Below are 18,478 nucleotides of genomic sequence, written 5' to 3' on the forward strand. Positions count from 1 at the left end.
AGCCACAGTAAGGATTCAAAAGCTAAAAAATGCCCCTAATTTTAGTTTTAATTTATAGTTTTAGTAGGACTCTTAACTCTCCAGGGACATTTTTGCTGCTAAGCTTTTATGTACTGAACATCACCTTAGCTGGAATAATTTAATTAAGTATGAGAACCTAGAGATAGTTAATTTGATTCATTTGTATTAGAAAATGTTTTCCCTCATAGAATAGCAATGCAGGCAATTTTTTTTCTAATTGTGCCATTTTAGTTTTATTAGCTCTTATTTTATAAACTGTCATTTGCTTCTAAATATATTTATCAGTACTATCCTACTACAAATTTGATTAAGTACACTGTAAAATGACTTTTGCTTTAAGGCTGCAGACTCTACAGCAAACTGTTTCTGGTGAAGATATGTGGTTGATGTGGATATGCTCAGAAGAGCTGTGCAAGACATTGACTTTTCTTCTTTTCCAGGTAGCTATAGATTTCACTGCATCAAATGGTGATCCTAGGAACAGCTGTTCACTGCACTACATCCACCCCTATCAACCCAATGAGTATTTGAAAGCCTTGGTAGCTGTTGGGGAGATTTGCCAAGACTATGACAGGTAAATAACCACATTTGATTACGGAGTTGTCTTTAGAAAGTGTTTTCACAATGTGAAATCAATGACTGCCTTGTGGCTGGCTGCAGAAGCTCCATGTTTAGGCACTTAAGAAGAATGACTGCACATCAGAAAGATTAGTCTACCTTAGCCTGCTTTTGAGTGTGACAGTGAGTTTAGCTTAGCTGCATGATAAAGAAAGGCACAGTTCTTGGCAGTTTGGCTGATTTGTGTGTTAAGGTTCACGTTTGTATTCACATGCTAAAACTGCATGCTGGAGTGGATTTTTCTGTGTCTATGTGTTCAAGTTTATCAACTTGAAGACTGTGTCACAGATGCTGGTAGCATCCTTTCTGATACACTTGGTAGTCTGTTTGTATCCCATCCTACAGAACAGTGTTCCTGAGAAGTTGTGTCCGAAACTGAATTTGAAGCTGCCTAAACTGCTTACAGACCATGTCTATTCTTAGAAGTAAACACATGGTCTTTTTCAGTGTTCTGGCCTGTTGACTATTACACTCTCTTCTAAAATAAATATTAAAATGTGTGTACAAAACATGCCTTTAAATAAATAAACAATTGCAGGGAATTGGACCAAATATGCTTTGATTACATTATATACTTCTGTTGCTTTCAAATAGGCTGCCTGCTTCTATCAAATTAATTGTGTATTATTAATCTAATTACCAAATGCATTTCCTTAAATGTTCTTTCTCTGGTGGTGAGGCATAGTATCTTACACAACTATTCTTTCTAATCTTTGCATATGTAATAGATATCCACCCCCCACTTTGCTATGTGTACCAAATCTCAAGAAAACAATGGTATTTGCAGTCAAATTTCAGTTATGCTTTCTGTATAAATTGTGGAGTGACTTCAGTCTTTTACATGTCACATATACCAATTAGTCTGCTCAAAGGCACTTCCATTTGCATGGTAATGAGATGTCTTCTCAAAGAAAAATAAGGAAAATGTTATCCTGATACAATTTCTGTAAGAATTTGATGGTCAAACTTAGTCAATAAGTCTGAGAAAATCAATATTTTATTGCGAGCTGATAATTCCCCAGTAACTATGTAGGAATTTAGTAATTATTAGCAATAATTCAGAGATTAATATACTTTAAAAAAGGGAAAGGAATAAAATGGGCTGGTTTATTCACACAGAATTTTTTATTTTATCACTTAAGATGTATTTTTTAGTTAATAGTTAAGTGGCACGGTCCTTCCTATACAGAAATATTAACCTCAAATCAGAATTCTTCTCTCAATATATTTCAATCAGTAGAAAAAAATAATAGTCAGTTATTTTTTAAATGAAATCATCAGCATCATTCTGTTCTATTGTGCTGCAGAATATACCTATTGATGCTAATCAGCACAACTAAGGCTGTATGAGCTATGGACTAGGGCTGAACAAAAGTCAGAAGTTCTTTCCCTTGGGAAATGTCACCTTTCTGGCATGTATTTGACCTGTACAAGTTCTCAAGTTGTGACACTATAAATATATTCCCATGGACAAGTTGATTCAACATAGTCAGTGCTTTCTGATCAAAACTTCACGTAAGGACCTTTTCTTTATACTTGCACATTTTGAATCCAGCAAATTGGAAATGAGAACTTAAAATTTTTCAAAAGAAGGAAAGAAATTAAGAGGAGCAGACCTTCACAAAAATGATCTACAAGTTCTGTATTGGACTTTATAGTGTTGAGTGGCAGCCTTAAGATGTATGAGCACATATGACCTATGAAACAAATCTTTTGTATATGCAACTAAAAAAGTATAAAAATATCAGTAAAAATCTGAAATGTGGCACAGATCCATAACTGCTCCAGTGAGTCCAGTTGTGCTTCAAATAATGGAGCAGGATTTCTGTTCAAGATTAAGATCAGCCAGAGGTGAAAAGAAGGACTTGCTTAACCTAAAGGCTGTTTAGAGCCAGAGTGCAATCAGTTCCATGGCGTGGCATGTCTTTAGTAAGATTAAAACATAAGACCACACAGATGGCAGTGCTCTTACCTGAAGTTTTATACCCATCAAATATCTCAGATAGGTGGAACTGGCTGATTTCAATCCAAACCAAGGAAAATGGAGTGGTTTTCACTGGGTCTCAGGATTAATATATTTGAATCAAATGAAAGAATAGTTGAATGAAGTAAAATCTGTTGTTTGTAATGCTTTTTGCATTCCAGTAGCACAGCTGTAGAGTGTTAAGTACTTTAGTACTTTTGCTACTTATATACCAACAGACTGCTTTTTTAAATTTGAAAAAAAAAATTAAAAGGGGCCTGTGATTATTAATTAAAGTACGTCTTTGATTGGAAACATTCAATTTATTTGTATTTTGGGAGGAATTGGATTGGCAAGTAATACTCAAGACTCAGTACTCAAAATGCATATTTTTTCTTTATATAATCTAGTTATTTCTGTCAGTCAAGCCAAGTCTTCTCATAATTTATGTTTCTGTACATATCAGCACAATATAATGTATCTAAGTAATTAATGCTCCAAATTAAGTGCTGCCTCACATCCCTTGATACAGTGGAATAAACCCTGTTCATCCAAAAGCCAGTTTATCTGTATGATTCAGAGATTCCTGAAACAGTTAAATAAATAGCACCATTTTGCCTAGCTAAGCGTGAAGGAATAAGATTCATTCTTTTATCAGCAATATTCAGAGAATGAGAAAGAGATGTTCATTATATCCTGACTGTAGAAATGCTGCAGTCCTATAGGAATAGGCCAATCTGATAATGGTATGGGAAATGGAAGAGCTATTCACCTGCACAAAATACTTAATACTTTATCTATATGGTGGAATTGTTTCAGGCTATAACAACATTTTTCATAAAAGAGAAGATAAAGTGTCTAGGTGATATAATCAGTGGCTAAGCAACAGCAACAAGGGATCATAATGGAAAGGAGAAACATTCTTTAGTTTTAAGAAATTAAGTTCTAACATGTAGTTAGAAATACTGGAAAGGGAAAAACACATTAAAAACTTATTGAAAATATTTGGTAAAATAATCAGACAGGTCCATGAAGAAGAATTTATTTTAAGATAAATGACTCATGAATGTTTAAACATGACCTCATGAAACCATAAGTGAAAAATACATGTTTCTGTTTAAACATTTTCAGAAGCTTTCTTTTATATTAAAAATTATATCACTGGTATAATTTTACCTTCAAATTGTGCAAGTCTACTCCACCGTTTTCTAGCATAGAGAAACAGGTGAAAATTATGAAAATCACAGGGCACTGGAGTGTTTGATGTTTAAAGGATCATTTCATATTTATTTTTTACCTTGGTAATTTCTGTATTGAGTCTGGGTCAGAAGTCTAATCAAATGAATTCTGGTGACCAGGAATATCAGCTTAGCCAGGATCCTGAAAAATCAGTTGATCACTACTAAATATGCATATATTCACTCTACATGTTTTGAACAATGAGTTAGCGAGTGTACTTAAGGCAGATGAGGTTACATCTAACTCTTTGTGCTGGCTTGGAGCTTCTAACCTTCAACAACTCTGACCAATGGTTTTGTCATTTGTTTTGGAGCCTGGTGGAGGCCCCTTCAAGAGAATGCTGTTTTCAAAAGGTAGATGACATGCATCTTTACTGGTCGAATACCCAGATATGAGGAAAAGCAAACTCATTCATCAGCTGAAATAAAAGAACTGTGACCAAAAGCTTATAAAAGACATGAAACTCTCCAAGTTACATAATAATAATTTTGAATGTGTCCTATTCTCCATGGCAGCTCTTCCCCATATACTTTTCATTTGAATCATAAAATGGTCCCCTGCTCAGCATGGAACAACAACACCATTTTGTAAGCCAGAGAAGCCTATGAATAAACTGGGGAGTCGGGGAGCACTTACTTTCCACTGTGTCCCAGCATAAGGTCCGGCCATGTCCTAACTGCAAGTCAGGACCTGACCTACCTCTTTGTATATACAACTAGAGTTCCACTGTGTATTAATATATAGGTATGCATATAAGATATAGGAATTATATATACTTATATAATATTTGTTGTTAACACTGAGCCACTGAGTAAAAAAAAATTGATTTCTCTTTTGTGCTGTTTTATACCTTCCCTCTGGCAGAACAAAGCCATATGTCACAATAACAACAGTGTACAGTTTATTGAAATGGCTGGTCCTTTGATCTTAATGATTTGTTTTACCACTGCTGGAATACAAGCAACTAGCCATGAGTGTAGCTCATCTTTCATTCTGCAGTGATTACTGTTTCCGTCAAAGGAAAAAGGTCTGCAGTGGGACTGTAAATAGCTTGTTTGTAAGAATAAATGCTTTACATGTACACAATGCTAAAGGCTGAAATACTTCCTAAATGATCTTACATTATTACAGGTTTTAATTATGATATTGTGGGTGAAGCCCATGGCAGGACTTGCAAATATGCTCCTGACTTTGAAATCTGATTTCTGCAGTTAGTAGCTTTTCTTTTGCTTGTGCTTATTACAAATCTCATTATATTACATTAAATATTTATCTTTGAATTAAAACTTCTGATTCATCAAGACACTAGAGCTTATTATCTAATCCCATTGAATAAAGTCTGACTCAAGCAAATACTGAGGAATTATGCAAAATACAGGTGGCACTGAGATGGAATTGAGAGTTTTACTGAATTTGAACTTTTTTGTTAATTGTTCACCTCACACCCAAATGCTCAGTGCCTCCCATTTACCTGGATGATTTTAATGATTTTTTTTAGACATAGTTTTATGTTTGTGCATACATTTAGAGTTCTTCATTGGATTAATAAAAAGCCTTCACAAAGATGTGAGAATCAGCTTTTGTGTAGTCAAATAAATACTCATACCTTGAAAAAGACAAAGGTTAGGTGTATTTTATCAAACGCTTTTAAGCATCTACTGCATTAGTTATTTGTGGAACTTTCCATTCTTGATAGGCCATGTCCATTCTGATCTAAGCACTCAACTCGTGATTCCGTATGTTTGGCCACATAGTTTTGTAAAATCATGTAATAGAATTGGTCTTCATCTTACTTGTATTCAAAATCTATTTCAAAAGTTAGTTTTTAATTATTTTAAATTCCTATTTTTTTTATTCACTCTTAATGGTACTGTAGATTTTTCTTCATTTAAAGGGCCCTTGAAACACATGGAAGATAAATTATGTTTCCTGATACTTTTTTCATTTAGGCAAATAACCTCTTTAACTCTAAATCCTCAAGTAGCTCCTCGAAACTGGCATTCACACTGAGATCATATGTTAGCAAATAAACTGCTTGTGTAAAACACACTTGACTAGCAACCTCCGCAAAGGCCACTAATGAGCAAAGAATACATTATTCCTGCAAAGGGCAGAAATTATTTATGTGTAGAGCTCTAAAAAGTACTTCGGAATATAAAATTTAGAAACTGGGCCACATTCCACGAAAGATATGAAGAATCTGAAGTCAGTCTGAGTTGCAACATTAGCTTCTGCAAACAATGAATTGCAGCAGTTGCTGAGTAGATGCAAAGATTGCTCTGTAGGATTTCTTCTTTATATTTTAGGCCTAAGCAAGTACGTTCACTATGATTGAAAACTGTATGTGAGACCTTCCTTCCCTAATGCAGTAAAGTGCACTTGAAAATTTAGAAGGGGAAAAAATGAAAGGAGAAAATAGAAAGTCAAAGTCAAAAGTCCAGCACGTCCCTTCCAGTGTAGATCCAAGAAGTGATGAAACGCAAGTCCAGTGAAAGGTCCAACTGTCCCACAAACACATTTTCTGAGGTACCAGCAGAGGGCAGTTAGGGAGGAGAAATAGGACAAGGTATGTGGAATGCAGTACATGTTATGGAAGTCATATATAAATCAGTGCATCAGTCCCAAATACAAGTATCAGTCCATACTTAAATACTGTGGTTACAAAAGAGATTCCAGAGTTTACAGCTTGTTGTCTGCTTTCGTAATCAGAGCCTCATCCCCAAGAATTACTTAACACGTCATTTCATCCTGAAGCCATGTCTGGGTTTGTGGATGAAGACTCAGAAAGTTACCGTGGCAGGAAGGATCTGTATTAAATACCTTGAGACAGTTTTTCCTGACACAAGGAGAAAAGCAGAAACTTGCTTTGATTGAGATAGTGGTATAGTAGTAGTTAATTAAAACTGGGGCAAAAGAATGATGCACGGAATAACTGGCACTATATGTGACATTAAATATTTCATGAAATCCCTACATAGAGCTGTTAAAATGTAGAGATGTTAAAATTTTATCTACTCATGCAGATCAATAAATAAAAATATGCTTAATTATTAATATCTCCCTTTATCACTTTAATTAAAGAAACAACCTTTCTGGAGGCTGTTAAGCAAAAAAACTGATTAGCATATCTAAACAAGTTTAAAAACCTTGAGGGAAAAGACATGAACCCTTTTATTTACTGCTTTAGTAGGACCAAATTTGCATAGACATACAAGAGAATAAAAATAGAAAAACAGTAACCTGTACAGAAAAACTTGTGGCTTATGTTTATCAATAAGCTCAGATGTGGGTAAACATATTCTGAAGTGTTTGGATAACCCAGGACTAGAACTTCACTGGTGAAAAGGAATTGCTAATACTTTCAGTCATCAAACTGATTGAAAATCCTTGTATTTAATGACTGAGGACCTAGACTGGCACAATTATATAATATATACAAAAACATAGTCCGTATTTGGCTATGCAAAACCTGTATTTGCAGACTACTGCCACACAGGGGTTTCTACAATCACCACTTTTTATACCAAGAATCATAACCATGTTGGGGAGATGACTTCGTAACAGTGTGTGTGTGTATGTATTTACCTGCAGGCCCTTTATCTGGGCAGATACTGTCAATTCTTATAGCTCTGCCTTTTCCATTGTGAAATTTTCATCTTTTCATCTTCTTTGTGGTGCCTCTTCTTCCAGGAACTCAGTTCCTATGCCAGTGCACCAGTCACAAGCAGTCCCTCCCAAGTTTCTTTTGCTAAGAAACTGCTTAGCTGCAGTTTCCTCCAAATGCTTTTCTGGGACCTCTGCTGCATTCTGTCAGCTGGCAGATACATCAAAATCTGAACATGGCTTTTCCATGCAGTCTTTACTATTTCTCAATTCATATTGAAATCTCCTCTGAGGAAGAGCATTGGTCTGTGCAGTACTTGACACTTTTCTACAGCTGTGCAGACTGGTACTGCTGGGATTTCTCTGTCAAAATTCCTTTCTGAAGAAAATGATGTGAAGTATAATACCCTGCAAAAATTTCATGCCACCTACTGCTGTAAAGACTAGACATCTGTAAATAATAAGTAGATGTGCATAAACGAACAATTTCTCTTGTCATTTTCACTGATGCCATTTGATACTGATCTAGTACATCTTCAGTCAGTGCAACCATTTCCACAATTTCAGAAGCGTGAGTTTCCTCCTTGCATTATGAAGGATATAACTATTCTAGTCACCCACTCCATTATATTAACATAGAGCTGTGAAGCAAATTATTCACATTTGGAAACCCATCTGTGGGGTAAATGAACACCATGTTCTAAATCTTCTCATGCAAGTTTTCTCCTTTACAGAAACCCAACACCTTTTTCCTGCGTTGACCTTAACAGGATATTTGTGAGTCCAATTGCTCTCAGTTAAAGCCAGGCTATTCTTGTGGATTAGATTCCGTTTATTATTTTACTATTCCCTCCAAATTATTGTGAAACTAACCTTGATATGAGATTCCAAATTATCAGAATAGAGGATAGTAGCCCATTTCCTCCTGTATATCCAGTGATGCCTAGCTGAATGTTTAGTCATCGGTATACTTCACTTATGGTACTTCTTTAACTTGTTTAGGTATTGTTCTTCATTTTGACTTAATGTCATTCCGATTTTGATAAAATTTCATCAACAGCTCATTTGATCACATTAAATCACAGTATAATCTCTATAACAGTTTTGTCCTGCTTATCCTAGAAAGCTCATTTGTATGTTGAGAGCATTTGATGAGAAATTCCTCTCCCCACAACTCTCTGTATACATATGCCAATGCAGTCCTGTATTGCCCTCTTTCCAGCATGCCCCTTATAAATAGATATTTTCTGATAGAAAATTGTTGCAGAGGAAGGTCTCTGACAACCCTTTTCAATGTAATTTGTAAAAAGGAACAAAATTATATGCCTACATGGCAAAGCTTTTGTTCTTTCTCGTGGTTGCCGAGTGTAAGCCACACTCATCTTTCAAGAGGGCAGGGCCCCATCACTGTTCAGTTTGGAGATCTTCACGATCTGTACCTTATGTGATGGAATTCAGCCTGCTGCCTGCAGTGTTGTCTTCAAGATTTGTCAAGTTTTAAACATCTGAAATTGCAGTTTGTGTGAGAATAACTTTTTCAGTGATGGCACAATTTTCCATGTATGATCCCACAGATAAGCAATTCCCTATAGAGTTAGGAATTTTGGAAGGTACTGGGACATATGTGCAACCCCTTAAATACAGAAGGCTGTCTGAAAACTGCCTGGTTTGAGAAGTTAAATATATCACTGTAGCCTCTGGCAGCATCGCCTTCCCTAGTTTATTCCCAGTAATAAAGTCTCATTTCTTTTTCAAGATGCATTTTACTGGGTCATTCATGTAGGCATAAATCAGGTCATTGCAATTTATTTGTCATCTTGCAGGGAAGGTTGACATTTTGTCTCACCTTCCTGAATATGTCATTTTATTAGACTATCCTTCTGGCAAGTGATAGATATTGCTGCCATTTCATTTTGCTTAACCTACTCCTCCCTCAAGCTCTGATGACTTTTTTTTTCTGTGGCTATTGACTTTTTCCCAGCCTCATAATTTCTGAGTTCACTGGTATTTTTACCTTGCAGAGCTTCTTTTGCAATTCTTTTAATATTAACAAAGGGAAGGTTAAACCCATTCTACCTGGATTTGGCTTTGTTTGTTATTTCACGAGTTGATGCCTTTTGGTGGTTAGCTTCAGGGAATTTGTATTCCCTTGCTTCATTAACTATTTCCCTGGTTGGTGAGACAGGCATTCCCTCATTTTTTTGAAACCCAATTACATGACAGTATCTATTTCTCAGTATTCAGCAGATTCCAGCTCCCCTAAGACGCCTGAGGGCTGTAATTAAAGATAGTGAGTGAATTTTAATGTCAGGATTTTGCACACGATTATGTAGCATCCCTGTGACAGACCAAACAATGTAAGTGTTGCAGTGATTTACCCTTGATTTGCATGCTTCCAGCTCTCTTTTGTGAATAAGATGTATGATAATCAGCTCTTGCTTGCTGCTCCATTTAAAAATCACTGTGCATTATGAACTGAATGCCAAACCATGTTAGGTACAGAGCGAGTTTGATTAAACACGCAGTAACCTGACTCTAACCAGAGATGTGGTTGTATCGAACCAGGCATAACCACACAGTGAATATGTGGGGACAGAAGAGCAATCCGCAATCCCTCAGGGAGGAATACACATTAGGAGGTGCAAATGCTGCTGCTGAACTCTTGTGGTCCTTCTGACTCTGACTGCAGCAGCCTGAGAGTTGGACCACAGCCTGGCTCTGCCCCCAACCCATCCTGGAGGAGCACAAGTGGCTATGCAAGACTGCAAGTGGTGAAGTGGATGGGCACTGGTCCCTTCCACTGAAATGATTTTATTTAGCCCTATTTGATCATAGAATCATAGAATAGCCTGGGTGGCAGGGGACCTTGAAGATCATCTAGTTGCAATCCCCCTGCCATCGCACAGATCATGTCTGTTATTTACCTAGCTCTGCTTGCAAAGCAGGAACTGAAAATTTTTAAATATTTCAGATGATTTCTGTATTTTCTTTGGAACCGCTGTTAATCCCTGTAAGCTGTTATGATTCAGAATTTGCTGGCATCAAGCCCTTCTCAGATAAGTACTAAATAATACACTCAGGAACATTATTCATTCATATGCTTTAGAAAAGGAACACTTAATTCAGCTCATATTCTTCCAGTTCACTCTCTGAGTATGAAAGATTACAATTTTAACTGAGTTTAGAGAGGACTCTGTTTTGTTTGTGGCATTTGCTGTTTACTCCTTTTTCTTTTCCTTTCCTCTTTGTTCTCCCTCTCTTCCTCTGCCCCTTCCCCCTCCTTCTCCCCTTCCTTACATTCACACTTTTTTCAATTACATGTGTAACACATACTTCTCTTTTATTTTGTCAATTTGAAATTTCTTTCTAATAGAGGAAAATTATCTCATCATGGGAAAAGTATGTCGAGCAGAGCAGATCTACAGTTTATTCTTTTAAGACTGGAATTGAAAATGAAAGGCATAATAATTGATTTTGCTGCATCCAGCATAGCACTTTTAAAATATTTCCCTGAAAATTCTGATCTGACCCAAAACCAAAATTACAAGTGACAGCTTAACATCCAGGGATTCTAGTCAGATATTTTCCTTGGAAGAATTTCAAAGACCTGTAAATTTAAGATGCTCAGACATTTGCAACTAAAAATGGGTTCTTAGTGTTTCTTTCTCCCCACTCCAAGTTTTTCCCTTTTCCCCCCATTCATTGCATCATTAGTACTGCTAGTGCTACTATGTTGTTCTAGCATAAAGTGAGCAGGTTTTCATGCTGATGGTTTCCAAGGTCAGTTAAGTAGCATCCATACAAATTTCTGCATTGACTTCAGGAGGATAAAGGTAAGCACAACTATTACATACCAAAGGCCTTTCATGAGCACCAGTTGAAAATAGTCCCAAACAACTTGTGTAAGTAGCTAGCTAGAAGTTTATCTTTCAGAATGAATTAATGGCATATAGAATGGCTTAGGTCTTTTTCCCTCCTATATTTACTCCATAAAAATAAGAACTCAGATTCCCAATTTCAATTTTTAAAAGGTACTCATTTCCACAGAACAGAGTCCTGGCAGTCCTCGTTTTCCTCTTTAAATAGAGGTATTGCCACGCTGGTGAATATCTCAAGCATCATCTACGCCTGCAGCTTCTCAGGAAGTTCCAAAATGTCTCTAATGAGCGAGTGGCTAATTATTTGACCCAGTAGAGTTTGTTCCTCCTCATTACTAGGAATAGCAAATCCTTTTCAGAATAAACCTAATATCCAGGTTTCAATAATACTACATGTCAGAGGGCACCAGTGGTTAATGAGACAAGATTTTGAAATGTTCTTTATTTTGCCTTCTTATCTTTATTATAAACATATTTCTTACCTTCCAGTGACACTGTGCTTCCTAGTGAAACAGAAAATGGTATCATTATCTGTATCACTTTTACCAATTTACAAAACCTTAGTATTTCCTCTATTCATCTTTTTTCCTGTATGTGCAGTACAGCTCACTGAAATCTCTCTTGTCTCTGCCCCTATTAGTGTATTGATTTGTCATTGTGCTTCCTCTGTTTCCACTAGATAGCTTGAGGGATGGGTGACTAAAACTAAGCAATGTCCCAAAAGAATAATATGGGATATTTTCAGAAATCATTTTCTGCTATGTGCTAAGTTATAGTTGAGGTTACTGAGGGACTTTTTTCGAACAGGTCGTATTTCTGTTCAGAAGACTGCAGTCTTGGAGTCCTGACAATTCATTTCTGTGTGCATTAATTCACATTTATCAATATGAACACTGAACCAGAACTCTCTCCCTGATTTTTCCTTTAGGGTATAACATAGATCTGCTCACTCTTAAGTATCTTTCAGGAATATATGCCTGTCTGACTGGAAGAAGTACCAGAAGCCATATACATCTGTGCTTGCATGACTACTCATGGCTCTTATATAACCAGGTATAAAAGTCAGAGTTGGATGCTTTTTCTTTTTTGATCTTCATGTCAAGCACTTCATCTTTTTGAAAATTATGCCAGGTTTAAATTTTCAAGGGAACTTATGTAAAACAAAGAACAATATAAAATGTGAAGTAGATGTAACAGAATATTTTTGTAAAGATTCTGCCAAGTCACAATCCTCTTTTTCTTTCTTGAATTTGTGACTTTCAGCTTCTATAGAACCAGCTTGTTTTTCCACTTCTGTGTTTCACTCCTGTTTTGTCTCTTTAGCAATCTGCCTCCAGCAGGACAGTGCAGGCAGTTTCCTTGCATGGGCCAAGGACTCTCTGGCTAGCTTTAAACAAAACAAGTCAAAGATCCTGAGGTGGCCTAAGGCCGAGGACATGACACTGCCCATGTCCTTGTATCTCGTCTTTCATCCCTCAGCACAAACTGGTGATGCCCAAACTGCATTTGAGAGCAGTCTCAAGCACAGCTGGACCCAGCGCTGTCCCTGGGAAGTCTCTGGGGCTGCTGGTTGGCAGAAGCCAGCACTGCACCAGGGAGAGTGCTAGCAGACCATGTTTATGGCCCTCACAGTACTTCAGCCAGGGTCCCGGGCCTATTTCCTACTATAAATGAAGCCCAAATGCCTGAGCAAGCAATACAAAGGAAAAAGAAAACTGGTTCTCACTTATCTTTTGAATTAGTTTAAATTGCAAAGGAAGAAAAGTCATTAGAGCAGATCCCTTTCCTACTGAAATGCCAGGCTAGGAGTCTCTGATGCATGCAATTCACCCTTGAGACAGGAGGAAAACTTCTCTTCATTTTCTGACCGTAGTTTCAGTCCTTGGATGGCCTAACCCTTGACACAGCTTCCAGAAGCTGGGCAACTACTTTGCTTTCTGCTGCACACTGCCACGATAGCCTAAGGTCTGTTAGAGCAGCTCTGTCACACCTCTAGAATAAAAGACTATTCTAGAAGTGAAAGAGCCCTTGTCTGCTCTTCTGGGTCACTTTTTCCCTGCTGTGTCTCAGCAGTGCAGGACAAGCAGGATGAAGGCAGCAGGCTCAGCTGCTGGGTGTCGTGGTTTGGACCTTGTTTTCCCCCAGAGGCTAAGAGAAGTGGTAGACCCCAAGGGGTGGAAACCCTTGGAAGTTTTGAAATTCTGCCCAATGGGCGCTCCTGCAGAAATGTAAACATATCACAAACTCACCGGAAGAGAAGAGTTGTAGTTTTGGTTGTAGGAGTGGTGGCCATGTTGTGAGCCACGAGGTAGGGGCTCTAAGCCCCTTGGGGCCTCTGGCCCCCTCCCAGCCCCTGGCTGGGGGGCTGCAGGGACCTGGAACAGCATAAAGCTGGGCTAGGTGCCTGTAGTTATGCTGGGAGAATGTTTTCTCCATGGGCACAGACAGCAGCCGGGACTGACCAGAGAAACGGTGGCAGAGAGCCAGAGAGATAAGGACCTGAACTGAAGGAGCAACAGAAACATGCAGCATCACAGAGAAGACTCCTGGAAGACAGAGCCGGGAGAAAGAGAGCCAGCAGCTGAGAGACAGAGTTTGGGGTAAGACTGATACCAGATTCCCCAAAACTCCCTTGGAGACCCTCTTGGAGAAGAGGGACGTGGACTCCTATTTAGGAGAAGAGTTTTGGTATGCAGCACCAGAGAGAGAGGAGCTGAGAAGCTCAGAGCGTCCCGGGAGCTGGACCGGGACGGCCAGATGGAATGTGGGGGGAGTTGACCTTGGCTCCCCCCCCTTGCACTGCTGCCACGGTGGCAGCCTGAGAGGCAGGGCACAGAGGCCCTGCAAGAAGGAGCTGAGTCTCCTGAAGATACCAGACAGTCACGAAGACCCCCCTGTGTCTTCGTGATATGACGTGGTGATACGACCTTGTCTGGGGTTACGAAGCCCACGGAAGACCCCTCGGTTGAGGCGATGGGGGCCGGGGGAGTTTGATACCTCCCTCGTGAGTGCTGGCAGAAAGCCAGCTATCAGCTGCTGCATGTGGAGAAGAGAGACAGACTGCTGCCTCAGAAGATGCTGCTGCTTAAAGACTGGAAGGGATCTGTCCTTCTTTCCCTCCTGGACTTTTATTTGGAGGGGAGAAGAGATCTGATCATTGTAAATACTATATGTCATGGTAGAGATAGTTTGTGATCATGTGTATAATGTGATATGGTATTTATTTGTACAGTCATTGTAATATATTCCCTTTCCCCCACTTTGAGTCTGGTGTGTTTTGTCTGGAAAAGCCCATCTCACATTAGGTTGAGATGTGGGAGGGGGGATGGAACTAGGGAATTGGATTTGGGGACTATCTCAAACCATGACACTGGGTTATGATAAGGTTAGGGGTGGATGGGAAGATTAAGAGGGGGTTATTTTGTAAAATATCACTAAGCCTTAAACTGTTAAATTGCTACAGAGTGAGACCTTTATATTAGCTAAACACTTTGTTTTGGGTGATAGAAGGAAAAGTTTTGCATATGCTAAAATTTTATTCTTATTCTGAAAGCTGCAAATTTTGAGGTGTGGTCCAGGAATAACATTATGATCTTTTTTTATGCAAGCAGTGTCATGGGTGTCAAAAGGTCCCCTTCTTGCCTTAGAGATCAAGCTCTGGGAGCACATGAAAGTTAATTCCTTGGTCCCAGCAGCTTGAATCAGATTACCAGAGGTATGTACCTAAATTCAGGAAATTTAGGAGCTTCCTAAGGAGAACATGGAGCTATTCTAAGTGAGGCAACAGAAAGTACTAAGCACAGGAGTAGACCCAAGGATACCCCTCCTCTCCAGAGTTCATGCACTTCCCTCTGAAAAGCAGCTATGTGGAACCCAATTTTGATGGTGTGCAGGATCAAGCTTTACTGTTTCACAAGGCAGTGGTTGCAATAACTAGCACTTGTTCAAAAAGGAGATATGGAAGATTTAAACATAAAGTGTCCTGACTGTGGAGGTAAGGTATTCCGGCTGCAGAATAACAGTGGGGCTGTGCCACCGTGTCACTGGGAATGTGGGAGTCTCACCACCAGAAGGAGAATCCCAGCTGCTTGGAGATATCATTTATCACTGTCTCTGAATTGCTGCAGAGCAGTAGATGGAGCCGCAGATACAAGTGCCTATACACGTTTACACTTGAGAAACATTGCAGTAGAAATGCAGGCAGTGTATGGGTTTAGGCGTCTCCCCTACAGCAGTTGTGTAACTGCTGCCAACATTAGCTTTTTGGATTGCTTTATTGAATACCTAAGTGAAATTCCTTTTTAGTCTTTGTTTACTTTTGCCCCAAATCAATTAACTGCAGCTCCACAGGGTTTGATTTTCTAATCCAACCATGCTCAATCATTGATGTAAACCAAGATTTTTTTTCTCCCCTTAGATTCTTTTCTAATGGCTTCTTATTTTTTTCCCTCTAAGTGTGTGGCTGAATTCTCCACATCTATTTATAAGGGCTTCCCCACTTCCAGGAGTGTTTAATCAGAGAGAATGCTATCAGCAGGTGGTTAGCATCAAATGTCAGCAGCTACTTCTTTTCTGACATCTCTTAGGAAAAAAATGTTTCATTACCATGCAAATGATGTTAGTCTTCCTTTGCAAGATCCATTGTCACACAGTGTAACATATGGTACACAGAACTGTGCTCCCAAAATTTATGCAGCAACTACATTTTGTAACAAGAACAACAATTTTGAGAGCTAAACCATCAGATAACTGTCATCACTGTTTCCCAATGAGATGGTGAATATTTCTGTATCTCATGGTTACTCTAACTTCAGTGGGGAGACACACACACTTAGTTCTGCTTTCTTTTGAACCCTTCCATTTTTCTTAGCTTATATCAGAAATACCATGGTACCTTCAACAGCCTATACCAGACAGAATAACCGAGCAAATTTAACGCATTCTATTATCTTTTTTGAGTATGTCTGGGATGTGAATTGTTCAGTTGATACTTGGAGTGCCCTTGTCTTGAACTACACAAAGAAAATGAAGCTGCTAGCCTCTCTTGAGAATTTTCAGAAGTGCCAATAATGGCAGTTGGAACTCAACTTTTCCAAGGGCCCTGAAACCCAGTAAGCAGACTGGGATAAAACTCTGAGGGGCTTGATTCATCAGAGCACTGGAGTACAGTTCAGTGACTTCAGTGGGACTTCAGGATGTGTCTGGATTTAAGCATATGTTTGGGTGAATTGTTAACCTCAAGTATGTGATCAAGTGCTTTGCTGACTCAGGGACCAGACATCCCTTGCAGCTTGTTGTTTTCCACTTTGCCATCTGGGAAGAGGCAGCACGTGGGCTGTGTGAGACATTGCATTGCTGAAAGGGTATTAACAACAGCCTTGAAGTTTCCAGGTTCTCTGAATAAGGTATTTTTGTCTCTGCAGATCTAACTGGGGTAGAATAACCTCACTGTACCGTCTGAAAGAAAACTGATCATGCCACAGCATTCTGCTAGGTTATCAGTCAATCTATGCCTAAGTAAAATAATCTTATGTTTTAGTGGAACAGTAAGAGACAAGTGAAAGCCTGCAGGCTTGGGAGCATGAAATTGCCCCTTTCAGACATTTTAGGACGTCTCTTTTGTCAACTGGACAACTGTAAGAACCCAAATTTGCAAACACTTTTAATCAGAGTCAATTCTTCACTAGACCCGTTTTCTGAGCTGAGGGAGCACATCCATATTAATATGAAATAAATGTTTTTACAGGCTGTTCAAACAACAGACTCTCTTGCTGCAGCCAGGTAATACAAAAGAGTGGGTTATAAAGACCTGTTATTGCATTTGTGGGAGAAGTGCAAAATATCCTGATCCCTCAGTATTCTTGAAATGATTTTAACTTCCCAAAAATACTAGGGGTTCACCTGAAAAATCTCCCAAATAACTCCCCCATATGTTCAGCACGCAATCCTACTTCTCTAATCCATTATCCTTCCAGTCTGCCATCTCTTGACTTAAAAACTGTTTATGTACTGTTGTGCTACTTGCATTTCTGATGAAGGCTTGCAGAGGAATAAATGATTATTGTAACAATATGCATTTCTCTGTGGGTACCCTATTTTTTTTATTCTTTTCCAGTGACAAAATGTTCCCAGCCTTTGGATTTGGAGCAAGAATACCCCCAGAATACAAAGTAGGTGCAAAAATGTAATTTTCTAGTTTCCTTGGTTTATGAGGCACAAAATAAGGGAGAAATGGCTCAGTGCAAGGCAGGGACAAGGGGAAGCATCTCCTACCATTTTCTTTCATCTGGCTTTCTCACTCATTGATACCTCGCTGAAACCAGAAATCAAGGCAAGGCTCAAAATAGTTGTTTAACACCCAAAATATTTCATGAACTTCTTTTTTGAACAACCCTTGTCAAACATATTTTGAAGCTTTGTGAGCCCTAGTTTGACAGAACCCATTTTTGGAAGATGTGATTCAGTGAGCAGCCTAGTGTTCATGCTTTGTAAGGAATACATTTAACATCTTCCTGAAAATAAAGACTTTAGATGAGTTTTACTGTGTGGCACGTTTCTGTGTCACGGTGGATGTCATCAATGCCAGAAAGAGAAATACAAGAGCATGTATCCATGCTGGACAGAAGTGTTATTTGTAAACAAAACAAAATGAGAGTGATCCACAGTGACGGTGCAATTGTGAGCATAAATATACAGTCTGGTAGGGCTGGAGTGAAGACAGTGAAGTAAAAGGAGCATCCAAAAGAGAAAGGCCTAAGAAGAAACAGGTAGAAGCTCAAATCCTGTGTTGCACATGCAGTAGTTGGGCAGAAGAGTAGCTCTGCATAGATAAGTAAGCAAAAACTAGGTGGGGGTTCTGTAACTCATATCCTCTCTAGAAAAGAAAAGCATTAGACTTCTGATCATGCAGACTTCATCCAGTATCCCCATGTGCCCTGCTCTAAGTTGTGTCTCAGCTGTGGCTGGAGCAGGCAGGTGAAACACTGGTCAGATGAGAATTTTTGTGCAGAGAGGGATCCTGTGTCATTCAGCATGAATCAGCAGATGAAAAAAAATGCACCAAAAAATACTCACAGCTTGTAGGTTTGATACCTGCAGAAGAAGTACAGCAGTGATGTGCAGCAAATCTGATACGTCTTGCAAACAGATGTCTAAG

General features: G+C 38.8%; 1 protein-coding gene across 3 annotated transcripts in view; it reads left to right on the top strand.

Annotated features, from left to right (window-relative positions):
* The window catches only part of CPNE4 (copine 4), a 228,343-nt gene that overhangs the window by 187,356 nt on the left and 22,509 nt on the right, over nucleotides 1-18,478 (top strand). For all 3 annotated transcript variants that reach the window (XM_064671603.1, XM_064671613.1, XM_064671592.1), the window contains exons 11-12: nucleotides 462-595; nucleotides 17,438-17,492. In XM_064671603.1, the coding sequence (XP_064527673.1) occupies nucleotides 462-595; nucleotides 17,438-17,492 (189 nt within the window). The remainder of the gene's footprint in view (nucleotides 1-461; nucleotides 596-17,437; nucleotides 17,493-18,478) is intronic.

The sequence above is a fragment of the Pseudopipra pipra genome, chromosome 1 (genome assembly GCF_036250125.1).
Source record: "Pseudopipra pipra isolate bDixPip1 chromosome 1, bDixPip1.hap1, whole genome shotgun sequence".
Classification (NCBI taxonomy): Eukaryota; Metazoa; Chordata; class Aves; order Passeriformes; family Pipridae; genus Pseudopipra; species Pseudopipra pipra.